Source organism: Dreissena polymorpha, chromosome 4, assembly GCF_020536995.1.
Source record: "Dreissena polymorpha isolate Duluth1 chromosome 4, UMN_Dpol_1.0, whole genome shotgun sequence".
In the NCBI taxonomy this organism is placed as follows: domain Eukaryota; kingdom Metazoa; phylum Mollusca; class Bivalvia; order Myida; family Dreissenidae; genus Dreissena; species Dreissena polymorpha.
Genome location: NC_068358.1, coordinates 87,921,205 through 87,941,203, shown reverse-complemented (window position 1 = coordinate 87,941,203; position 19,999 = coordinate 87,921,205). Strand labels below are relative to the sequence as shown.

Below are 19,999 nucleotides of genomic sequence, written 5' to 3'. Positions count from 1 at the left end.
AATAAATATCTTAGCAAATTGAAATTTCTACCTGTATTTTTAAAAATAATAACACACATGTTCATTAAAAGTGCAATTTCCGCACGCTGTTAATCGTGCCTGTGTTTTTACCTGGCTAAATAAAAGGCCTAAAGAACGGGAAGGGACGTTGATTGCATGGACTCATTGTTACTGACATGTAACTATTAATAAAAGCATGATGTGGCATGCGATCCCGCAGTAGGTGCATATTAAGAAAATATTTTAATTAATCAATGATTCAACATGGAGAAACCTATCAATTAACGAAATAGCGCAATAAGTCTATTTTAGTCATGAACAAATAAACGAATAAAAGTGTTAAGACAATATTATCAAAGTAGATACCAATACAACAAACAATGTGACAAAATAATTATTTTACAGAAAAGACTTCGTCAGTCTATAGTGCCATCTAAATGACATATATTATATAATAGTGTGTTAATTTGTAAGTCTTTGAATAGACCAGTGCGTTCTAGATCAGTGTTATTGAGAACTGCCTTGGCATAAAAAGCAAAATGTCATTGTGATCATAATTTAACATTTCAGCAGTAAAAATACTACGTATTTTATCCCTATAAGTTATGTGCAAACAAAATACACTTTTATTATTTTTTTAATCAATCAAAACGATCAGAATTTCAATAATAGTTTCTGCAAAGACCTTTGTTTAACAGTGGCTTTAGTAGCAAACGACTCTTAATAAGATATTCAGATTTTTCGAGCTCGGCTTATCGCGCCCTTGATCGCATATTAGCCACATTCTGTCGCAGAAGCTTTCAAAAATAGCACACTGGAATTGCGCGTTGGAAACGCCAATTGAAGAACGAACAATTGGTGGAAGACGTTTAGGTTTCTCGATATAAGTTTAACAAAATAAGAATTTTTTACTTTGTTAACAATATGAGAACGTTCAAGACTGTGTGAGTTGTATAATTATAAAACGCCTTTTTGTGATAATTGTATCGGTAAAGTGATATTGTAATTAACGGAGAACTAAATTGTTAAAATGATCATTGCGCGTCACATATTTAATGGATTTAATGAGAAAAAATAGTATGCCACATATTTTGTGGGTTGCATGAAATATGTAACTTTATTTTGAAAGCAATGCGTTATGATTGTAACCTTTATAATTAACTGTGATTGAATGGTACTTCGTTTTTGGCATTTCATTCTAAGAATAACATTTAAACGGACCTTTTAACCGCCTGAATGCAACTATCAACAACGACATCGGCGCCTCACAGCGCAAAAAGCGGCACCGACAGCAGCGAGTACGTCTACGTCATCATGACGGCGATCACCGCTGGCCTCTCCATATTCGGTGGCAGCGCTATCTGTGTACTCTACTTCGCGTTTAAGGATATGCGCTCCCCTGGGAGGCAGCTGCTACTGTACGTCGCATTCTCGGATGCCATGCTCGCGCTAGGGAATCTACTGGGAATCATTTGGTACCTGTACAGCGACTCTGAGGTCATCAACAGAAGCGAGGCGTTCTGCGATTTCCAGAGCGCAATGACGATATATTTCAGTATCACGTCGTTCAGCTGGACGGTGACGATAGCCGTGTGCCTCTTCGCGAGCGTCGTTCTGGCAAAGACGCAGTTTACTTCACGTTACATGAAGCTGTTCCACGTCATTTCATGGCTGCCGGGAGGTACGTCATTCCAAAACAAGGACGGAGCATTTGACAAATATCTATGTGTATGTTTTTAGAATTGATTGCAGTATCCAAACTATTTTAAGAGCCCTACGGAAGCGTGCTTATAAGACCTCGCACTTTTCATGATGTCGATCCTAATTTACAATTCCTGCCACGTGAAGTATGACTTGAATGGCGCAGTAAAACAAATATGTGTACTTATTTTAGTTATTTACGATTTAATAAGAATTTCTCTTATTTCTGACTTTATTTTAATCGTTTGGAAAAAAACATACACGGACCATTCACTTTTGTCCGGCGGTTAAATGCTTGAAAATGTAGACATTATGTATAAATATGTTTGCCACACAAAAATGCATTTCTTTGCTCGTCTGCGATAAAACATGCATTTGACTTAAAGGTAAATACCGTTAACCCTACCCAGTCAAAATAATTTTTGCCGACCGTACATTGACAATCATTAATAATGTGTAGAGACATTCTACCCAGACAACAAAACGCACCTAAAAGAGTAAACATTTATTTAGTCAAGTATGTTACAGTCGTGATCACGGCGGTGGCCTGGGGGATGGGCGTTCTAGGGACGGATACCAGCCTGGAGACCGCCAGCTGGTGCTGGATCGACCCCCGCACTCCCCACACCCTGCTCTGGCAGTTCGTCACCGGCAAGTTCATGGAGATCGTCGCCTACATCACCACCGTGGTCCTGTACACCGTCCTCAAGATATTCCTACAAAAACAGGTTAATCCATGTTTTTGTCAGGAAATCGTAACAAATATGTATGGTGCATGACATGGCTTAACAGACGGATATCAAGTAGCACGTCGTTTGGCTATGATTTTGGGTTTTCAAATGCGAAGTTAGTGAATCACTTAATATATAAAACATATTTATTCGAATTCAATATACGGCATTATTTCATTTTACTACTTTTACCTGAAGCTTCTATAAGTTTAATAAATAAATGAAGTAAAATAATACATGACTCACCTGTTTATTGAGGTTTAAAGCGGGAATAAATAGCAACATCTAAGTAAAACTAAGAATGTATAAATTACCGACATATAAGATGCGCACAGAAACATTTAAAGTATAAACCTTATGTGCGTAATTTGGTAATTATTCTATGGTGTAGGCTAAAAAGAAGATGACCATGGTTGCTAGGAAGAAGTCGCGAAAGAACACGATCGAGGAGGCCAACAGGAAATTGACGTTTGTGCCGTTGGTGTTCATCGTGTGCCGGATCTGGGGGACCCTGCGTTTCCTAATCGGAAACTTCGGTCAGTCAATCGTGAACGAGCCTTACGTGACCTGGATCAACCCTCTACAGGTATAGACCCGGTAACTCTGGTATAGACCCGCTTAGTCTAGTATAGACCCGGTAACTCTGCTATAGACCCCTTAACGTTGGTATAGACCCGTTAAATCTGGTATAGACCCGGTAATTCTGGTATAGACCCGGTAACTCTGGTATATTACCGGTAACTCTGATGTAGACCCGGTAAGTCTGGTATAGACCCGGTAACTCTAGTATAGACCCGTCAACTCTGGTATAGACCCGGTTACTCTGGTATGGACCCGTTAACGTTGATATAGACCCGCCGTTAACTCTGGTATAGACCCGTTAAATCTGGTATAGACCCGGTAACTCTGGTATAGACCCGGTAACTCTGGTATAGAACCGGTAACTCTAGTATAGACCATCTTACTCTGGTAAAGAACCGGTAACTCTGTTATACACCCGGTAACTCTGGTATAGACACGGTAACTCTGGTATAGACCCGGTAACTTTGGTATAAACCCGTTAACTCTGGTATAAACACGGTAACTCTGGTATGGACCCTGTAACTCTGGTATAGACCCGGTAACTCTAGTATAGACCCGGTTACTCTGGTATAGACCCGGTAACTCTGGTATAGACCCGGTAACTCTTGAATAGACCCGGTAGCTCTGGTATAGAACCGGTAACTCTGGTATAGACCCGGTAACTTTGGTATAAACCCGGTAACTCTGGTATAGACCCGGTAACTCTGGTATTGACCCGGTACCCATGGTATAGACCCGGTAACTCTGGTATAGACCTGGTAACTCTGGTATAGACCCGGTAACTCTGGTATAGAACCGGTAACTCTGGTATAGACCTGGTTACTCTGGTGTTGACCTGGTTACTCTGGTATAGACCCTGTATCTCTGGTATAGACCCGGTAAACGTTTTCATCGCTCACATATTTATTCACTGACCAATCGCATTGTACTATTTGTGCACCGTGTAATGGCATAATCTTTGCTTTCACTTTTACGATTAAACAATGTTTTGGTAACATTTAGAATATTGCATGTGTTATAGTGTGTTGTTAATTTCTTCGTTTAGCAGCTTAAGATTAAAAAAAACAGCTCTACATACGTCAATCTAGATACAAAACACGTTTAGAACAAGCATATGCGCCGTGCTCTACACAGCACTTTTCGACTAAACTGGATTGTTGCTCAGAAGAGACTTTCTTTAAACGAACAATTTCATAAAAGAGGAAAAGTCATCCCTGATAAGCCTGTGCGGACTGCGCAGGCTAATCTGGGACGACACTTTACGCACATGCATTAAACCCCCTATTCACAGAGCGTGGCCTATAAGTTTCTTAACATTACGCATATTTTTTCTGATGGCAGGGTATAGGAGACAGTGCTCAGGGCATTGCCAACTTTGTTTTGTACTGTTACTCTACGGAGTCCATACGGAAAAGAATGCTTAAGCCATTCGGATGTTACAACAGAGTTGATGACGTCACAATGGCTGACGTCACAGATACGGCTGCAACTGTTAAAGCGGTTGACAAGAGCGTCTCTGTTGCTCCAACCAACTCAACCGTGCTGTGTGATTCAGTTAGAAAACTAAAACGCGGATCGCAATCCTCAATTTTATCGAATGAGACTAAAAACAAACAAAATGCCGTAGATGACGAAATGCCGACATCGTCTGTTATGATTGATCCCAAGAAGCTAACATACGATTTGAATACTGCAGATAATGCCAACACGTCGCGCTCTATCATTCAAGATTCAATATCACTAACGATTAACGTAGGCAATCAGCCCAAAGCAAAGGCTGGCGTCGATCCATGTACAGCTGTAAACGAGAAAAATGAAAACGGATCTTCAAAGCTCACGATTAATCATTCTGACTGCCGAGAAATCCGAAACGAGACATTGGCGCCTGTTGAGACACCAGAGATCGAAGGTCAACATTCAAGTTTAGCTTGCAATGTAGTGGGAGAGGTCAACTTCTCGGGAGACGTCTCTGTTTTAAGCAATGGCAAAGTTTTTCCGGTGCAACCTACGTCAACAAACGGGAATTCGGAATAACATAGTGACGTTTGATGAAGGCCTATTCGTTTTCGTTTTCCTATTCGTAACTCGAGAAGTTGATGCACACAAACCCTTTGCCTTTAAATATACATATACAAGAAAAATGCATAAACATATATCCATCGTGTCCCTTTATTTAACCGTTTTAAGCACCTGAGACCATAAGTAAAGCAAAAACTGGTCGCTGAAAATTCGTAGAAGATGTCGACGAGACTTTACATAAAGTACAGCCTCCAAGCATATATGTAAAAATCATATTTTAATCATGTTTCAACAAAACACAAAACACTATTTAAATTTAGATTCCAACAAAAGCATTATTCCATACAAACTTTAACCCTGACAACCGTTGATATTCGTAAATAATCAATAAAATTGAATTTTGTTTTGATAGATGACGCATCATATTTACATGAGAAGGTTTTAAATACATTTTGTTGTTTGGTAGTCTAAAATGTTGCAAGTACAGTAAGTTTGTTATAAACACGGCAACATTGGTCAAATCACGAGTAGTCTATTGTATATAGTCCTCATGGAATAGGAGCATATTGTGTGCTTTTCACAAGCTGATGTCAATGTTCAGTTAATTCAATATGTGCATGTATTGCACAAAAAAAACGACATGATGACCGGATTATACACGGATGATATACCAGTTTAACTATATCGTGGTATCTTTATCTTTCTGAACTTAAGTATACTCCGTTACAAAACGCCTATAATTCCCAACGATATTTGAGTCGCGTCATGCGAAAATCCGTTTCTGCCATATGCGACCAGCATAGCTCATACCAGTCTGTGCATTTGCGCAGTGTTGTCAGGAGCGACCGCTATAAAGTCACGTAAGGTTTCGTGGCCTCATAAGCGTACAGATTAGCTCCTGAACGGTCTGCACAAATGCTAAGAATCGTAAAATCAGAAAAGCGCAGTATATTGTGTTCTTAATAATCAAAACAAGAATACAGTGGAAAAATTAGTTAGTAAAAGTCTACATCTAGCATAAAACCGATGGATTCATGTGAAAAGTGCATGTCCCGAAAACATTTGTAAACCCGTTATGTGGTTTACCGTTTGTTATATGTTCACCTGAAATTGACGAAGGAAAAGAGGGTCAGAGCGACGATTCGTGGTTTAAATTTAGATTGAGAGAAGAAATTGTTTTAAATAAATTTGGTACTATGTTGAAATCAAGTCGAAAAAAGTTACATATCATGTATTGTTTATAATACCTTACAAATTTGTTGTTTCTCAAATAAGAATATTTTGGAAGTTATTCGGCTATACATAAATCTGTTTAAACAATGTGTCCGTCGGGGTTGTACAGTAGTGACCCAATAGCCATGATTTTAATTAACATAGTTCATAATCACTATTTGATGACGCATTCTAACTATTAACACTCTTGGTCTTGCGGTAATGTTGTGTGTGTTTTCAAATTTGTCTATTCATATAATATAACACCCGATGTATGGTGGCGACCTCAGTTTTATTCAATTATGTGTTGTTGTTTTGTGCTTATGTTTGTGTTGTGTTATGTGCTATTGTTCTGTGTGACGGGGATTTGCAATGTATTTCTTGTCAAAAATAAACCAACACATGTAACAATAATCTTATTTTCTGCTGGTACAGCTGATGCTTTTCTTTTTTTAATTGAAATTAAGTTGTAAATGGCAAAATAAAGAATAATTTTTTAATAATACTTCCTAGAAAAACAATATATAATTCATGTCAAATAAACATACGTCATGTCTGAAAAACTAAACTTAAATCATATAAACCATAACAGAAATTTTAATCGAACAAATTTAAAACGCATTTTTAACATGTCGATTATATTCTTGAAATATGACACTTATCTACAAGTTGTAAAATAGTGAAAATATGTAGGTGTATATATCTGTATGAGACATATGTTTTTAGCCTAATTTAATATGATATACAAGGTCTAATCAAGTTAGGTTTCAACATGGAATTACAAATTTCGGTGGTAATTGTATGTCTTGACCCAGTTATTCATTATATCAATTTATTGTATTAAGCGTTTTAGTACCACACACGTTGAAAAATTTAGTGTGATCTTTTTGTATTCGAATGGTTCGTCACAGTGAACAACACAAGTATCCCTTAAATAACTAGTCCAGTGTTAGCTTAATAATTAAGGAGTTGGGCTAAGTTTTAGACCACAACAGATATTACATAAGCTGAACGATTAAGGTGGAAGATTAATTAAATGGTGTTTAATACGCATTAAAAGTGTGTTACAACCAATGTCATTGGAATATGGATAGAACTTAATTTGAAATGATGATGTTAAATATGAAAACAATAAAACAAATTTATTTACACTCAATAAAAAATATGTTAAATTACTATTTTATTGGCACCATAATATTGATACTTCATATAATCAGCAATAGCTGTATGAATTGATTTGATATTAACGGATTTTTTTAAATTATCGTGTTGAGAAATTATTTTAGGCTAAACAGTAAGATTTTATTGTGCAAAGTAAAGTAATGTACATATTCGATTAAGGGGTAACCATGTAGTCTACCAATCAAACATCATATGCCGGATAAGTCAAGTGTTTGGCATTTGTTTGGTAAGGACAATAACCTTAGGGCGATAATATTTCTTTTTCCAGCAAATAGCACGATGTTTGTCCTTTTTTTCGTTTAAATATACATTTCAATAAACAATAAACAGATTCATTTTACAGTAAGTTTAAAGAGCACTTGTTATTTAAATGTACCGAAGACTCGTTTCATGGGGGAAAACACAAACGTTTTCTCCGCACGCGGACAATTCTAACGCATATACATGTTATTGCCCAAGTCTATTCGTCGACGCGGCTTTCGATCTTGCAATATTCTCTGTGCGCCCCGGTTTTTCAACTGAAATGACAAAAACAATCAAATAACAAATTAGCTCATAGTAATGTATTGCTTGATGTATAAATATTCAATATAGACATACAAGGTAACATTGAACCATATAAGACAGTGAAGGTACTTTAATCATGTTTTCAGCTCAAAATAGGTTTAGTATGTTGATATAATCAATTGATTATTCGGATTGCTAACCAATAGGGACGGGACCGAATATTTGAATAACCGTCAACCGGCCAAATACTCGGAATACGATATTTCGAATCTTTTATTCGATTTTTTGTTTATAATAATTCATATTCTACATAAAAACGGAAGTCTATACTTATACAAAGTTGCATTTATTCTTTTTTGCAGACGGCATTTATTTATCAGTCAATAATTTAGAAAACAGCTTTCATAAAATCACGAGATGATTGTTTTGAAATTTTGAATACAAAAAGGGTATCGCGTCTTTGGTGGTCAAGCGTCAGTTTGCGATCCACCGAGACAAAAATTATCCAGTCAGTCACTGCAGTGGATTAAAATAACAGGGATACAACACAACAGAACACAGTTATAATCTCTTGTTGGATTCTTAAAGGGACCTTTTTACAGATATGTCAAGTATCGAAGCTTACCGGTAATTGCTTTAAAATTAAAGAAAGACGAACACGTTTTCCTCAACTTGGCTTGAACCACTAACCCTTGCGTTAAAAGTCCAGCATTTAAACTACTCGGCCATCAGTGTTCTCACAGTGAGTTGTGTATTTTGTACTTGATATAAGCAATCCGCGTAATGTCATAAAATACAACGATAACAACAGAACTTTCCAAATAATTCAATCGTTTCGCGTTTGTAACGCTTTATTATTTGAAGGTTTCAAATCGTCAAAAGATGACTATAATTGATATTGTAGAGCATGATAAATGTTCAGTATTGCAGTTTTCTCGCAAATATCATAACTACAACGAATATTTGCAAATCTGATTCAAATATTGTCAATAATGTCAATATACTAAAACGTGAAATCGCGCGTCCCGCCCACAATCACCTCTTTTATTTTAAAAGGTCGCTTTCGATAAGCACTCTATCCACCGTAATTGACCAATCTAAACGATAACGTTATTGTTGTATGTGCAAAAGTATGTTTGATAAAGTGGTTATAGTACCTTAACCTAATTTGCGATATGGATACTATTGATGTTGCGATACGAAACTTTTAAACGCCAATAAATATCAAATAGCCCCATGCGTTACAAATTTTACCAATCAATACGCCCATCCTTTCCGCGCGGATGACGTGAAGCTGAATGATTACGTTATCATTTAATGTGCAAATGTGTCTTTGATAAAGAGGGTATAGTACTTGAACATAATTTTCGCTTTGGATAACTTTTTGATGTTGCGCTACGAAACTTTTACACAACAGTAAATATCAAATAGGCCCATGCGTTACTGATTTTAGCAATCAATACGCCCACCCTTTCCACCCTTTCCCCGCGGATGACGTGACGTTGTACATGTTTGCATACCATTCATACGCTTTTTTAAGTGCAAACCATTTAAACGAATGTTAAATTCTAAATCACAACTTGATTGGTAAGCCTTTTATATATATTAATGACAAAATAACGGTGTTTCCCACTTAATGTCAAATGTCAATGTCAAATATTGGTATGAAAAATATATCACATGTATGAACTTTTTAGAAACAATTCTCATAATCATCCTTGACCGCTCTCGTCGTATGAGGTGGGGAGGATGAGGAACGACGACACATAGATCCTCCACCAGCCAGGTCTGGTTTTGGCTGCAGAGAGCAGTTCATCCATGAGGAGGGACGTCCACTCTTTCATATTGTCCACCCAGCTTTACTTCTTATGGCGACATCCATCTTACTGGCCCTGACGCACAGTCTTGCACTGATATTCGTGCCTGTCGACGTGTCAAAAATAATTAAGCTTTCGTCGCTTGACGATCACCATCAGAGGCTGTTGCAGGCCAACAAATGCTTCAGTCATATTCAGTACGTAGTCGTTGGTCTTGTGCTCTTTGGAGAAGATGGAAGGCAGTCTTCAAAAACAGTTGTTTTCAAAGCCCATTATTTTGCGCGAAGCGTCCAGGTATCGCAGCCGTTAAATAAGATGGATACTATGAAGGACTTGTTGAGCCTGTACTTGTGGGGGAAGCTGATGGAGCTGTTTGACCACCGCCTGCTCAGTCTGGCTATCGCAGCGGTTGCCGTGATAATTAATATTCGAGTCCGGATGGTGTCATCCTCGGACGTGATTGCTCCAAAGTACATGAAGCTTGAAACTTCTTCTTGCTTGATGCTGTTTTGGCAATCTATTGATTGGTGTTGGTTGTGCTGTAAATCATGGTCTTTGACTTCTGGCTACCATCCCTTATGGTCCTGCTCTTTTATAGAGCCTGTTGGTGAGGTATTGGAGTTCACTGCTGGTGCTATGCATGAGGTCAATGGCATCAGCTAACCTAACCGATCTCGATAAATAAGTGTTTTGGTCTTTGTGGGTTTCCTACACTATGTTCTCGAGGTAAATGTTAAACAGGACCGCGGAGAGCAGACTTACCTGACGGACGCCCAACCCCTTTTGTCTATTGAGACGTACAGCACTGCCGAGGTTTCCGTAAAAGTTTTGAATGACTTGCGCCAGCCCCTCGTGAATGTTGAATCCTCCAATAACCTGACGTAGGCCATCATGCCACACGCCGTCGAACTTATTCTTAAAGTCGATCAAGTTTTGGAAGACTTATGAGTGTGATGGAGCGGTCATTTTCACAAAGCTTGACGTTTCCCTTGTATATCATATATAACATGCGCATATAAATACAAATATCAATAAGCACATGTGTAGATATTAGAGTAGGCGCATTTTATGCAAGAAAAGTAATGGCGCTGTACTCACATGTTGGCATCTGAAGGCAATCATAGTTGCTATGGTTCCTGTTTGTTGACAAGTCCTCGTAGTCATTTTGAGGAGACGATTCTGTGTCAGCAGAGATCCTCCCAGTAGATCTTAAATATCAAGATACAACTGACTCAAGCGTAACATGTTTTAAACATTATTACAACTAAAACACTTTTGCTAATCATAAATGTTGGTTGCGGTTTCATTGCATTACAGTGAAAAATTACCGTCATTACATACAATTAATGTCTATGTAGCATATACCGCAAAATGTTGTATATGTTAAACATCAAATCGCTAAATATTTTATATAAACTACGCTCAATAATACAAATGCTGTTAGAAAATATGTTTTAATGACATATTCCAATCGCAATAATAGTATTATGGCGATGGAAGCCTGCAGCTAACACAAACGTATTTAATTTATATGTCGATATGATGATAATTCAATTGATTGGATCAAATCTGAATTTTTTTCTTATGCATTTTTTCCAATATATGTATATACATACTGGTGATGACGTCTTCTTATGTACACCACGAGAAATATTATAACAGCGGCAAGAACAACTCCCAGGACCAAAGACACAGCCAACGTTGCAGCAAATAAGACGTAATACGATTTCTCACAGACCGCGGCTGCAACGCAAATATAGGATCATAACATGGTTATAGACAATACACCATTAAGAGATTAGGAGAGGGAATATTGTTTACTGTTTGGATTTGTAGATCGTTTTATTGGATGGTAATTGCACAAAACGGATACTCATAAAATATACTTTAATCATCTGTATTTTTTTTATCCATGTTGGCCCATGTACCATAAGGAAACAATTCGATGTGTTATCCCAGTTTTAGTACAAATATTTAAAAAAAATAATAAAAAATAATAATAATAATGATAAAAATAGTAATAATAATAGTAATAATAATAACTTATAATTGAACCGCCTCGCAAGTATTTAGCCATTGAACATAAGATAATACAATTAGGTATAATATACTGGTCACCTCAATGAAAGACCAAAAAGATGCTTATTGAAGGGTAAACATGTCGTCGCTGATGTACGATGGTAAATTGTTCTGAAGAGGAAAAATGACAGCCTTTTGAAGATTTCTTCTCTGTTCATTCCTAATTGTCGACGTAAATGAATTAGAAAGATTGCATGGCGGATATACACGAATTTTATTTTAAACATACTCTGAATGTTAAAACAATGTTTTGACATTATTTTACAATAACAAGACCAGGTTCAATGGCTGGTGGGTTTAAAAAGAATCCGTAAGACAATGTCGGTATTTCACAATCGCCTCCTACGATTGAGGAGTCCAAAGTCATTTGGATTGAAAGTTAGCCTTTAAAAAAATAATAATCGTTGTTGTTTTTTATCGATGTTTAAATATAATAAGCATTTGTGACAAAGAACTCTCCTATCAATAAAAATATACTTCAACTCAAATAATAAGTCTCATGGAAGGCTAGTAAGAAAAACAAACTCATACTGATCGCATTAAATAAATTATTTTCCTTCAGGAGTACGTGTTAAAGCAAGCGGACATATCTTGCCAATTCTTGAGAATTATCAAAAATGCCAGCCAAACATTAGTCTCCGCCTATAAGTATTAGGACAAACATTCCTTTTGTTATTTACAGATACTAACACGCACTTTGCAAGCTTTGTATTGTCTTTACTGTGCAATTGCGTTGTTGCAATTAACACTGTTTACGTGAAATCCAAAAATATGCCCAAATAACACATCCAAATCTATACCGACATTTGCGGTATGTATATGTTCATACATATCTTTGCACATATACGAGTCTAAAATGGCGAATCTTAAAAGTAAGGTTTCTAGAGTGTTATATGCGGACAGTACCTATCCTTTAAAATGTATGAGATATTTGTTTTATGTTTGTATATGTTATCAATTGACAGCCTAATTTCATTACACGCTATCCCTTTCCATCCGTCTTCACAGCCCCCATCTTCACATGCACCCGTTACACTGTCGCATGGACCAACAAGGCAATGGCAACGCTTGGAACAGTGTACGTCGTAACTTCCGAGCTGGCAGTCTGTCAGTAATCAGACAGGTACAAAAACATATCCTGAATACGAATAATGATGTCAACATTTTGCGTACGCGCTTGTTCCATGAAAACACCCAATAAGTTCGATTGTCCATAAAATGTGAGGACATTCTTACGATACATGCAAGTAAAAACCAGCTTAAGTACGTTACCTGCTTGTCGGTATATCATAATTTCACACAATCCCATAAAGTCGTCGTCGACACCAGCCACCCGATAAACAGTGACCCGTACAAACTGTATTTCGCGTGGAGGATTTAGTGTCTTCTCCGCAAAGGTCATGTTTTTCGATGTAAACTGTTCTTCCTGAAGCGATTCCTCCGTAAGACCCATAGATACACTTATGTTGAAGTTGTTATCGGGATGAACTACAACCAAATAATAATTTATTGGTGAGCATCGAATTTCGGTTACAGGATACGCATATAATGAGTCCGTAGGTTTGAACTATCCGGTTATACATGTGTATATGTAAAATTACGTTTCTATTAAAACACAGCAAATAGAAACACGCCGTCTGTGTTTCGGGCAATATCAGCAAGCAAGTCCCATTTAAATGACAACCGAGAGTCTAACGTGGTTTTTAGTAGCAGTGATACTAGAACCTACCGTAGTTCAAACATGGCGAAGGGAAATACGCAACAAACTTATCATTTGTGTCCTTATGATTTAAATCCACGTTTTTAAGTTGTTCGCTTGCGAACAACTAAGGTTAAGAGCAAGTTTTGTCAAGCCACCTTTGATCATGACCCAAAACCTGATCACCGCCGGCATACGCGCCGAGAAATAATTAGCTGCGTTGTTTCAGTTCTTGAAATACAATCAATTACAAATTGACACACCATATAAATATCGTGTCAAATCAAATAATTTTGAAAGGATCGTTTATATAAAAAACAATAAAAAACTGTTTTAGCTATACGTGTCGGGGAAGAGTAAGTTTATGACTACATGCTACGTCAGGCAAGTGGTATGTTTGCGCGACATACACAAACATAACGGCTTCTACGTTTGTGTAATATAAACAACACTTCAATAAAGTTTCGTTTTGATTCAAATACAGCTATTTGCCACAAAAAGTACACATGAACAATTGTGTAAATATCTCAAATAAGTTAAAGATCAAATAACACGGCAAAGAATGTCGCGACTTAAGTAAATAACGCCATGCACTTCGACATAGCTTAAACAACATATCCGTTCAGTTTCACATGGATTCAGAATCAACGGGGTGTTCATGGGGTTAGTTACACACGGGCTGGACAGAATGGAAACACACCGTTAAAATCTGTTTTTGCAAATATCTCAAGTTATTGAAATACATTTGCAAAAATGTTTAGTGTATAAAAACAGTTTTTCTTGCAGTTTGTGCCCATATCTTAAGGTAAAAGAATAAATCATTGAATACGTCAGAAATCGGTGACAACATTTCATCTTGCGTGACGCATAGTCGTGCTGTATACACAATGTACATGTAATTTTGGAACAGGAACACAGGTTTATTAAAAAAAGGTAATTCTGATGTATTTCACATTGGCATTAGCTGCATAACAATCTGTCTTGTATAAACAAGTTGCAATTCTTAAGAAAATTTGCTTAAAAAAGTTATTTGAAAAACAAATACAGCACCACGCAACCGGCGTGTATTCATCTATTAACGTTAAAGTGGGAACCCCACAAAGTCACGTGATCCTGCACCATGATAACTCTGCAACAAATATCGCGACATACTAGTACACGAAAATAAGGTCTTTCATCTTTACACAAAATTGTCCAAGTTTAAGGTCCCATAACTCTGTAAAAAATCGCTCTATACACGATATACACGAAATTAATGTTCAATGTTGATACGCCGAAAACTGAACAACTTATTAGCGACACAAAGTACATGCGTACAATTAGTTTAAGTATCCAAACTTTGAATAAAATAAAATGCATATTATTCGGAAAAATATCCCAACATACACGAAAAATGTCTCGCACTAGTTACTTGTATAAGTATTTTAAACTCGTACTATGTGTTCGCCATGTTGGGACTTCTTTAGGGTCTTTTAACTGCGTTAGAATTCTCCGGTAACCTGCCTAAATGTAATAAGACCAAATTCAATCATGCTTGAGAATGTTCCAAGACTCAAACGTTATTGTTTACAAGTACAACATAGTCATACCAAAATAACCAGTTCCGTAGATAAGAACTCTTTCCACGAGGTATATATTGTCCAGAGTCAGCTGTACCCAAGATGGTCTGGATAGGGCGGCGCAGCAAGTACAGTTTGAAAATGATCTTTCTATGGACAGGTCATTTACTACACCATCGTTCACTTTATATATGGGCATATTCTGCACAAATGATGTTGCATTTGTTGTCACGTTAATGGATGAAAAAGGGATCAACACGAGGTCTGAATTGAAAAACCAACAAGCAATTTACATGCAAGGGTAGTATACCGCAAAAATAATATATATTTTTGGACCTTTATAACTGTGATCTGAATTACCAATTGTTTTTAGTTAATTCTATGTGTGAATTTAAAAACATATGAAACTACCACAACTTTTCTACTGTTACGATGATAATATGAGAAAAAGCTCTAAGAAACCAGATCAGCCAAAAACGTTTATCTAATGCAAATCATATATTAACTCTCAGTTTTATTTGCCACTTATTGTATTCAGACAAATATGATCAGACAACAAATATCAAATTAACATTTCTCGTTTTCGTGAGTTGATGTGTGTCAACGCGCGATGTTTATGTATGATATAACAAATTTAGTTGATATAAATGCTCACTCAAGTGGAATACTAAATATGATGAGCCGCTTTAGACTCGAATAACTCAACCTTTCATCTACATAGCGTGGCATTTATTAAATTATATTAACACTTTTGAAACTGATTGTATTAGAAGAATTTAATCACATATCCTAATATTCACAAACCAAACACAAATGGCGTATCCGTTTTGCGCCTTGACGTGAAACTTATACTATGATAAACATACCACGGCAACAATATATGTAAATGTTAACAATATAAATATAGGAGTATGTTAGTTTTATTTATATCCATTTATTTTTAGCCTGTTTGCATCTTTTTTTATTACGCTTGATATAAACTATCAAGTCCGTTTTGGGGAAGAACCAGTTCTTGTTGTAGATAAGCCAATGTCTTCTCCGAAGAGACCCTAAGCGGGACCTACTGATCGCAAGGCTTGATAAAGACTGTGTTTATATAAGGACATTTGAATTATAGAACAAAAAGTTTCTTTTTAAATATATTTCAGTTATATTGATATCAACGCCGAGACGAAAACATATATTTAAAGTTATCATTATTTCCGAACTGTTTCCGAATACCATGCCTGATCAAACATTTTATTTCGTTACTTTTATTACTTGTTCACTCTTAACGGTTTCCGAATACCGTATTATCAAATATTCGCTTTCGTAATTTGATATAACATTTACTCTGAACAGCTCCATATATTATTCATGTTCAAGCATTCGATCTCGTAACATTATATAACATGAACTCCGAAAAGTTTCCTAATACCATACATGTTCAAACATTTGTTTTATTTCGTAACCTTTTATAACATTGAGTATCAACCATTTCTAAATCCTATGTGCTGCTCTGTTATTGCATGAGGCAATTGGTCGGAATGCTAGTAAAGATAATAAAGATAAGACTTAGATTTTATCCTGTACTAATAATCGATCGAACTTTGCATTTCAAACTACAAATTGTACATGAACAGTTCAGTATTCCGGAACGTGATTTACGCATGTTCAGATGGAAAACCCTCGTCTTGGTTGGACAACAATTGCATCATAACTTTAATTAAATAGCAACATTTAATACCGGTTTACTCGACAGTTTAGACAAAAAATATCTTTTAAAAAGATGTACTGCGTTGATTGTGATTGGATTTGGTGAAAGGTAAAAAGTTCAATGAATGAGATCAAGGATAGCGAACGTCTTTTTCTGTGCAGTTCTTAGCTGCATCACACGCAGTACGGTATGTAACGCGGAGTTTTCGCGGCTTATTTAACATTATTACATATTGCTGGTCATAAACCTATAGATACAAAACAGAAAACCAAAAGAAGAATGGAAATGAAATTAAAACATATGAGTCGACCGGCCACACGAGAAGTATCTGTACATATTTTAAATATTTATAGGCGCGTTCTTTGAACAAACCTGTTTTAGTGGTTTGTCGGGCATTGCTATTTGATTCGATTATTAACAGAATCGAGAATCACCGCGATCATACTTAATACATTAGTCAATATGGTGGTAGAACTTTAGTCAATATGGTGGAATAATTCTTGTTAAATTAATAAAAAATAATATTTATCATGGTATTGTTAAAAAAACATTAAGAATCTATTATTGGCATATCATAATTATATCGCTGAATATCTTCATTTAACATATTTCTGGTCTAAAGAAAATTCCAGGTCACCTAGTTCACGGATAGCGTCTATATTATATAACGATTATTTTACTGGCCGCGAACTCAGGTCAGCACATAAGGTAGTCGTGATAACGCAGCGATGACCTGTATATACTCTCTGACATTCACACACACTGGCCGCGAACTGACCCTGATACCTCGCGGGTTGAAATGCAATGCATTAAAGTGAGGCCACGCTTCCACCGCTCTTTATACTTGTACATGTTAACATGTTGACAGGAATATGGAAGTAAGTACTAAATATTAGAACGTAGCCTTTAAGTACAAACGCTCTTGCGCTGACAATCCTCTGAAAATAAAAGGTGCACGCACAAACTGTTTGATGTCGAGAGTTGAGTGTAAAACTGTTCTATCTATTAAGCTTTTTCATTAGAGATAAAATTGTTTCATGAAGTAAAACAGTGTTACAAAGACGCGGATATGTTTCCAATGTTCTGGTGGTATACTCAAATCAGCCAATGGAAAAAATGAAGTGTATTCATTTGTGTCTAGCCGCGAGAAAATCTTATTTGAATTTTATTGGACACTTACACAAGTCAGGTAAGGTCAAAAATGACGTTAAACAGCTATGCCGAAAAATGATAACCGCGTCTGTTCATTCAATTCTGTAACACTTAAAACGTCATATAAGCATTTATATAGCATTTAATCGTGCCTCGTAAAAAACGCGTATATATAAGGTAATAGATAGGGTAGTAGAGAGTATTATGCCACACGGTGACGGCTTTAGTAAGACCACTTAGCAGGTATTTAGATGTTAAAAACAAGGTAAATTTTCGTCTCATTTTTCTTTAAAAACGCCTAACCGGATATCTCGAACTCTCGTTATCTCGATATTTTTTCTTGTTTCCGCCGACTTCGAGATAACGAGAGTAGACTGTATATGTTCAAATATTTGATATCGTAATCTGATATAACATTGTCTCTTAATTGTTTTTTAAGCTTTCTGAAAAACGATACAATACATTTTAAAAGACAGAAATGGTAATGTAATAATAACAGTAAGTATTATGGTAATTATTATCATCATACTTATAATGACACAAGTTCAAATAAATAAAATGCAAGTCGGAATCATACCGGCGCCTTTGCATGCATTCAGAAAAAATCCGAATAAAAACACGGTAGTCGTTTCCTGTTGATACATTTTGCCACCCTTACGTTCTGTACTGGCGTAATTTATAGTGCAATTTCTATTTATCTTAATAGACGGCCACACTTCATTGGAGTACATTTACGCGCTTGAACATCATGGTGATAAAGTGCTGTCTTACAGATTATTACAAATGATATGTCAATTGGTTGTAAGGCTAGATTGATGGCAAACATGAGTGACTGCGGAAACGTATTCTTTAAACAGTCAACCGGATACTCAATTAAAACATAATCCCGGTGTTTCATTTGAGCATTTGAATGTTTAGAAACCCAGTCTTTCTGCTCACCCACGGACCGTTGTCCACGGATAGTTTAAATACCGAGGCCATTTATAAAAACTTACTTTAGTATATTTGGACCTAAACTAACTTTGCGATTTACTATAATATCGCATACAAATGCAAAATACGACTGGGAAAGTTTTTTGTCATTTATAATCAAAAGAATAGAAAATATTTGAATTAAATGCATGAATTTGAACTGTGATATTGCATTTAAAACAGATCCCCCCTATGCTTGCCAAGTAAGTGCTTAATTGCCTTCCGGCTTAAAATAAAAGGTATACTTGGTTCACGAAATCAACGTGTAGAGTGAATGTGCTACATGAAGTCCGAACTGCGCGCCAAGGACTATATGAACTTCGTTTGCAACATTAGCGTGTGTGACAAGCCTGAACATTTAAACATAGAGAACCAAAATTTAATGGCGGACTTGTTTATAGTTCAGACATAACTTTAATACCACAAGCATTATCACTTCATTTTATTAATAGAAATGCATTCAAAGTACATGCATGTGTGCTTTTTTTCTTTTATATCTTTTCTGTTGAGTATTTTTTACTGTTTAGCCTTACACTAGGCTAAGGCGAGGACATCTTGATAAAGGTCGCTTAAGCCAAAACAGAGCGTCTTATTGATGTTTAAGGTATGACAAACTTTAATAATCATACTTGGATCACTCGTGTCATTGCAGTCGTGTAATTCCGCATGCAGTTGATACATAATTTTGCATTCTGGTACATAAAGCTCGTGCTCTGATAGTGGCGATGGTCATGTCCTATGAGAAAGGTGCTTTTTTAGCTGGCGCTTTAGCGGTTTGCCAATATGCCTTTGATTCTAATGATGACTGGCTGTAAAACAGTTTACTTTGATGCCTGACAAGAAATTTATTACATATCGCTTTGCTTATTTATTTTATTTTATTAATCAATTCGGCCTGGAATGGTCTTTAGAAAGGTATAATTGTGCGGGTTTCTACACGCAAAATAATGCTTGAATTTTTGTTAAAAGTTATTGCTTTTACATTGAGTTTGTTAAGGAAATCCTTAACTATGTAGTGGAAATAAACATGTTGTTTTGCCATAATGATTGTTTAAACAGATAAAAAGACAACGGACAAGGTCGTAAACTAA

The 19,999-nt window shown here is 36.3% G+C and overlaps 2 protein-coding genes across 3 annotated transcripts; one reads left to right on the top strand and one right to left on the bottom strand.

The window, feature by feature from the left end:
* The first annotated feature begins 855 nt into the window (after positions 1–855).
* Positions 856–6,731, top strand: LOC127879718 (G-protein coupled receptor 157-like). Its single transcript, XM_052426719.1, has 4 exons — positions 856–1,681; positions 2,230–2,429; positions 2,824–3,018; positions 4,356–6,731. Exons 1-4 carry the CDS (start codon positions 1,237–1,239, stop codon positions 5,046–5,048), a joined length of 1,533 nt encoding a protein of 510 aa, XP_052282679.1. The 5' UTR covers positions 856–1,236; the 3' UTR covers positions 5,049–6,731.
* A 681-nt stretch (positions 6,732–7,412) lies between these two features.
* On the bottom strand, positions 7,413–18,684 carry LOC127879717 (uncharacterized). 2 transcript variants are annotated; one of them, XM_052426717.1, is made up of 6 exons: positions 18,514–18,684; positions 15,119–15,352; positions 13,103–13,318; positions 11,368–11,494; positions 10,850–10,959; positions 7,413–7,945 (listed from the first exon to the last, which is right to left on the bottom strand). In XM_052426717.1, the coding sequence occupies exons 1-6, from the start codon at positions 18,665–18,667 to the stop codon at positions 7,875–7,877; spliced, it is 912 nt and encodes a 303-aa protein (XP_052282677.1). In that variant the 5' UTR covers positions 18,668–18,684; the 3' UTR covers positions 7,413–7,874. The 2 variants fall into 2 exon arrangements, with proteins under 2 accessions (XP_052282677.1, XP_052282678.1); XM_052426718.1 differs by lacking the exon at positions 15,119–15,352.
* Between the last annotated feature and the right edge of the window lie 1,315 nt (positions 18,685–19,999).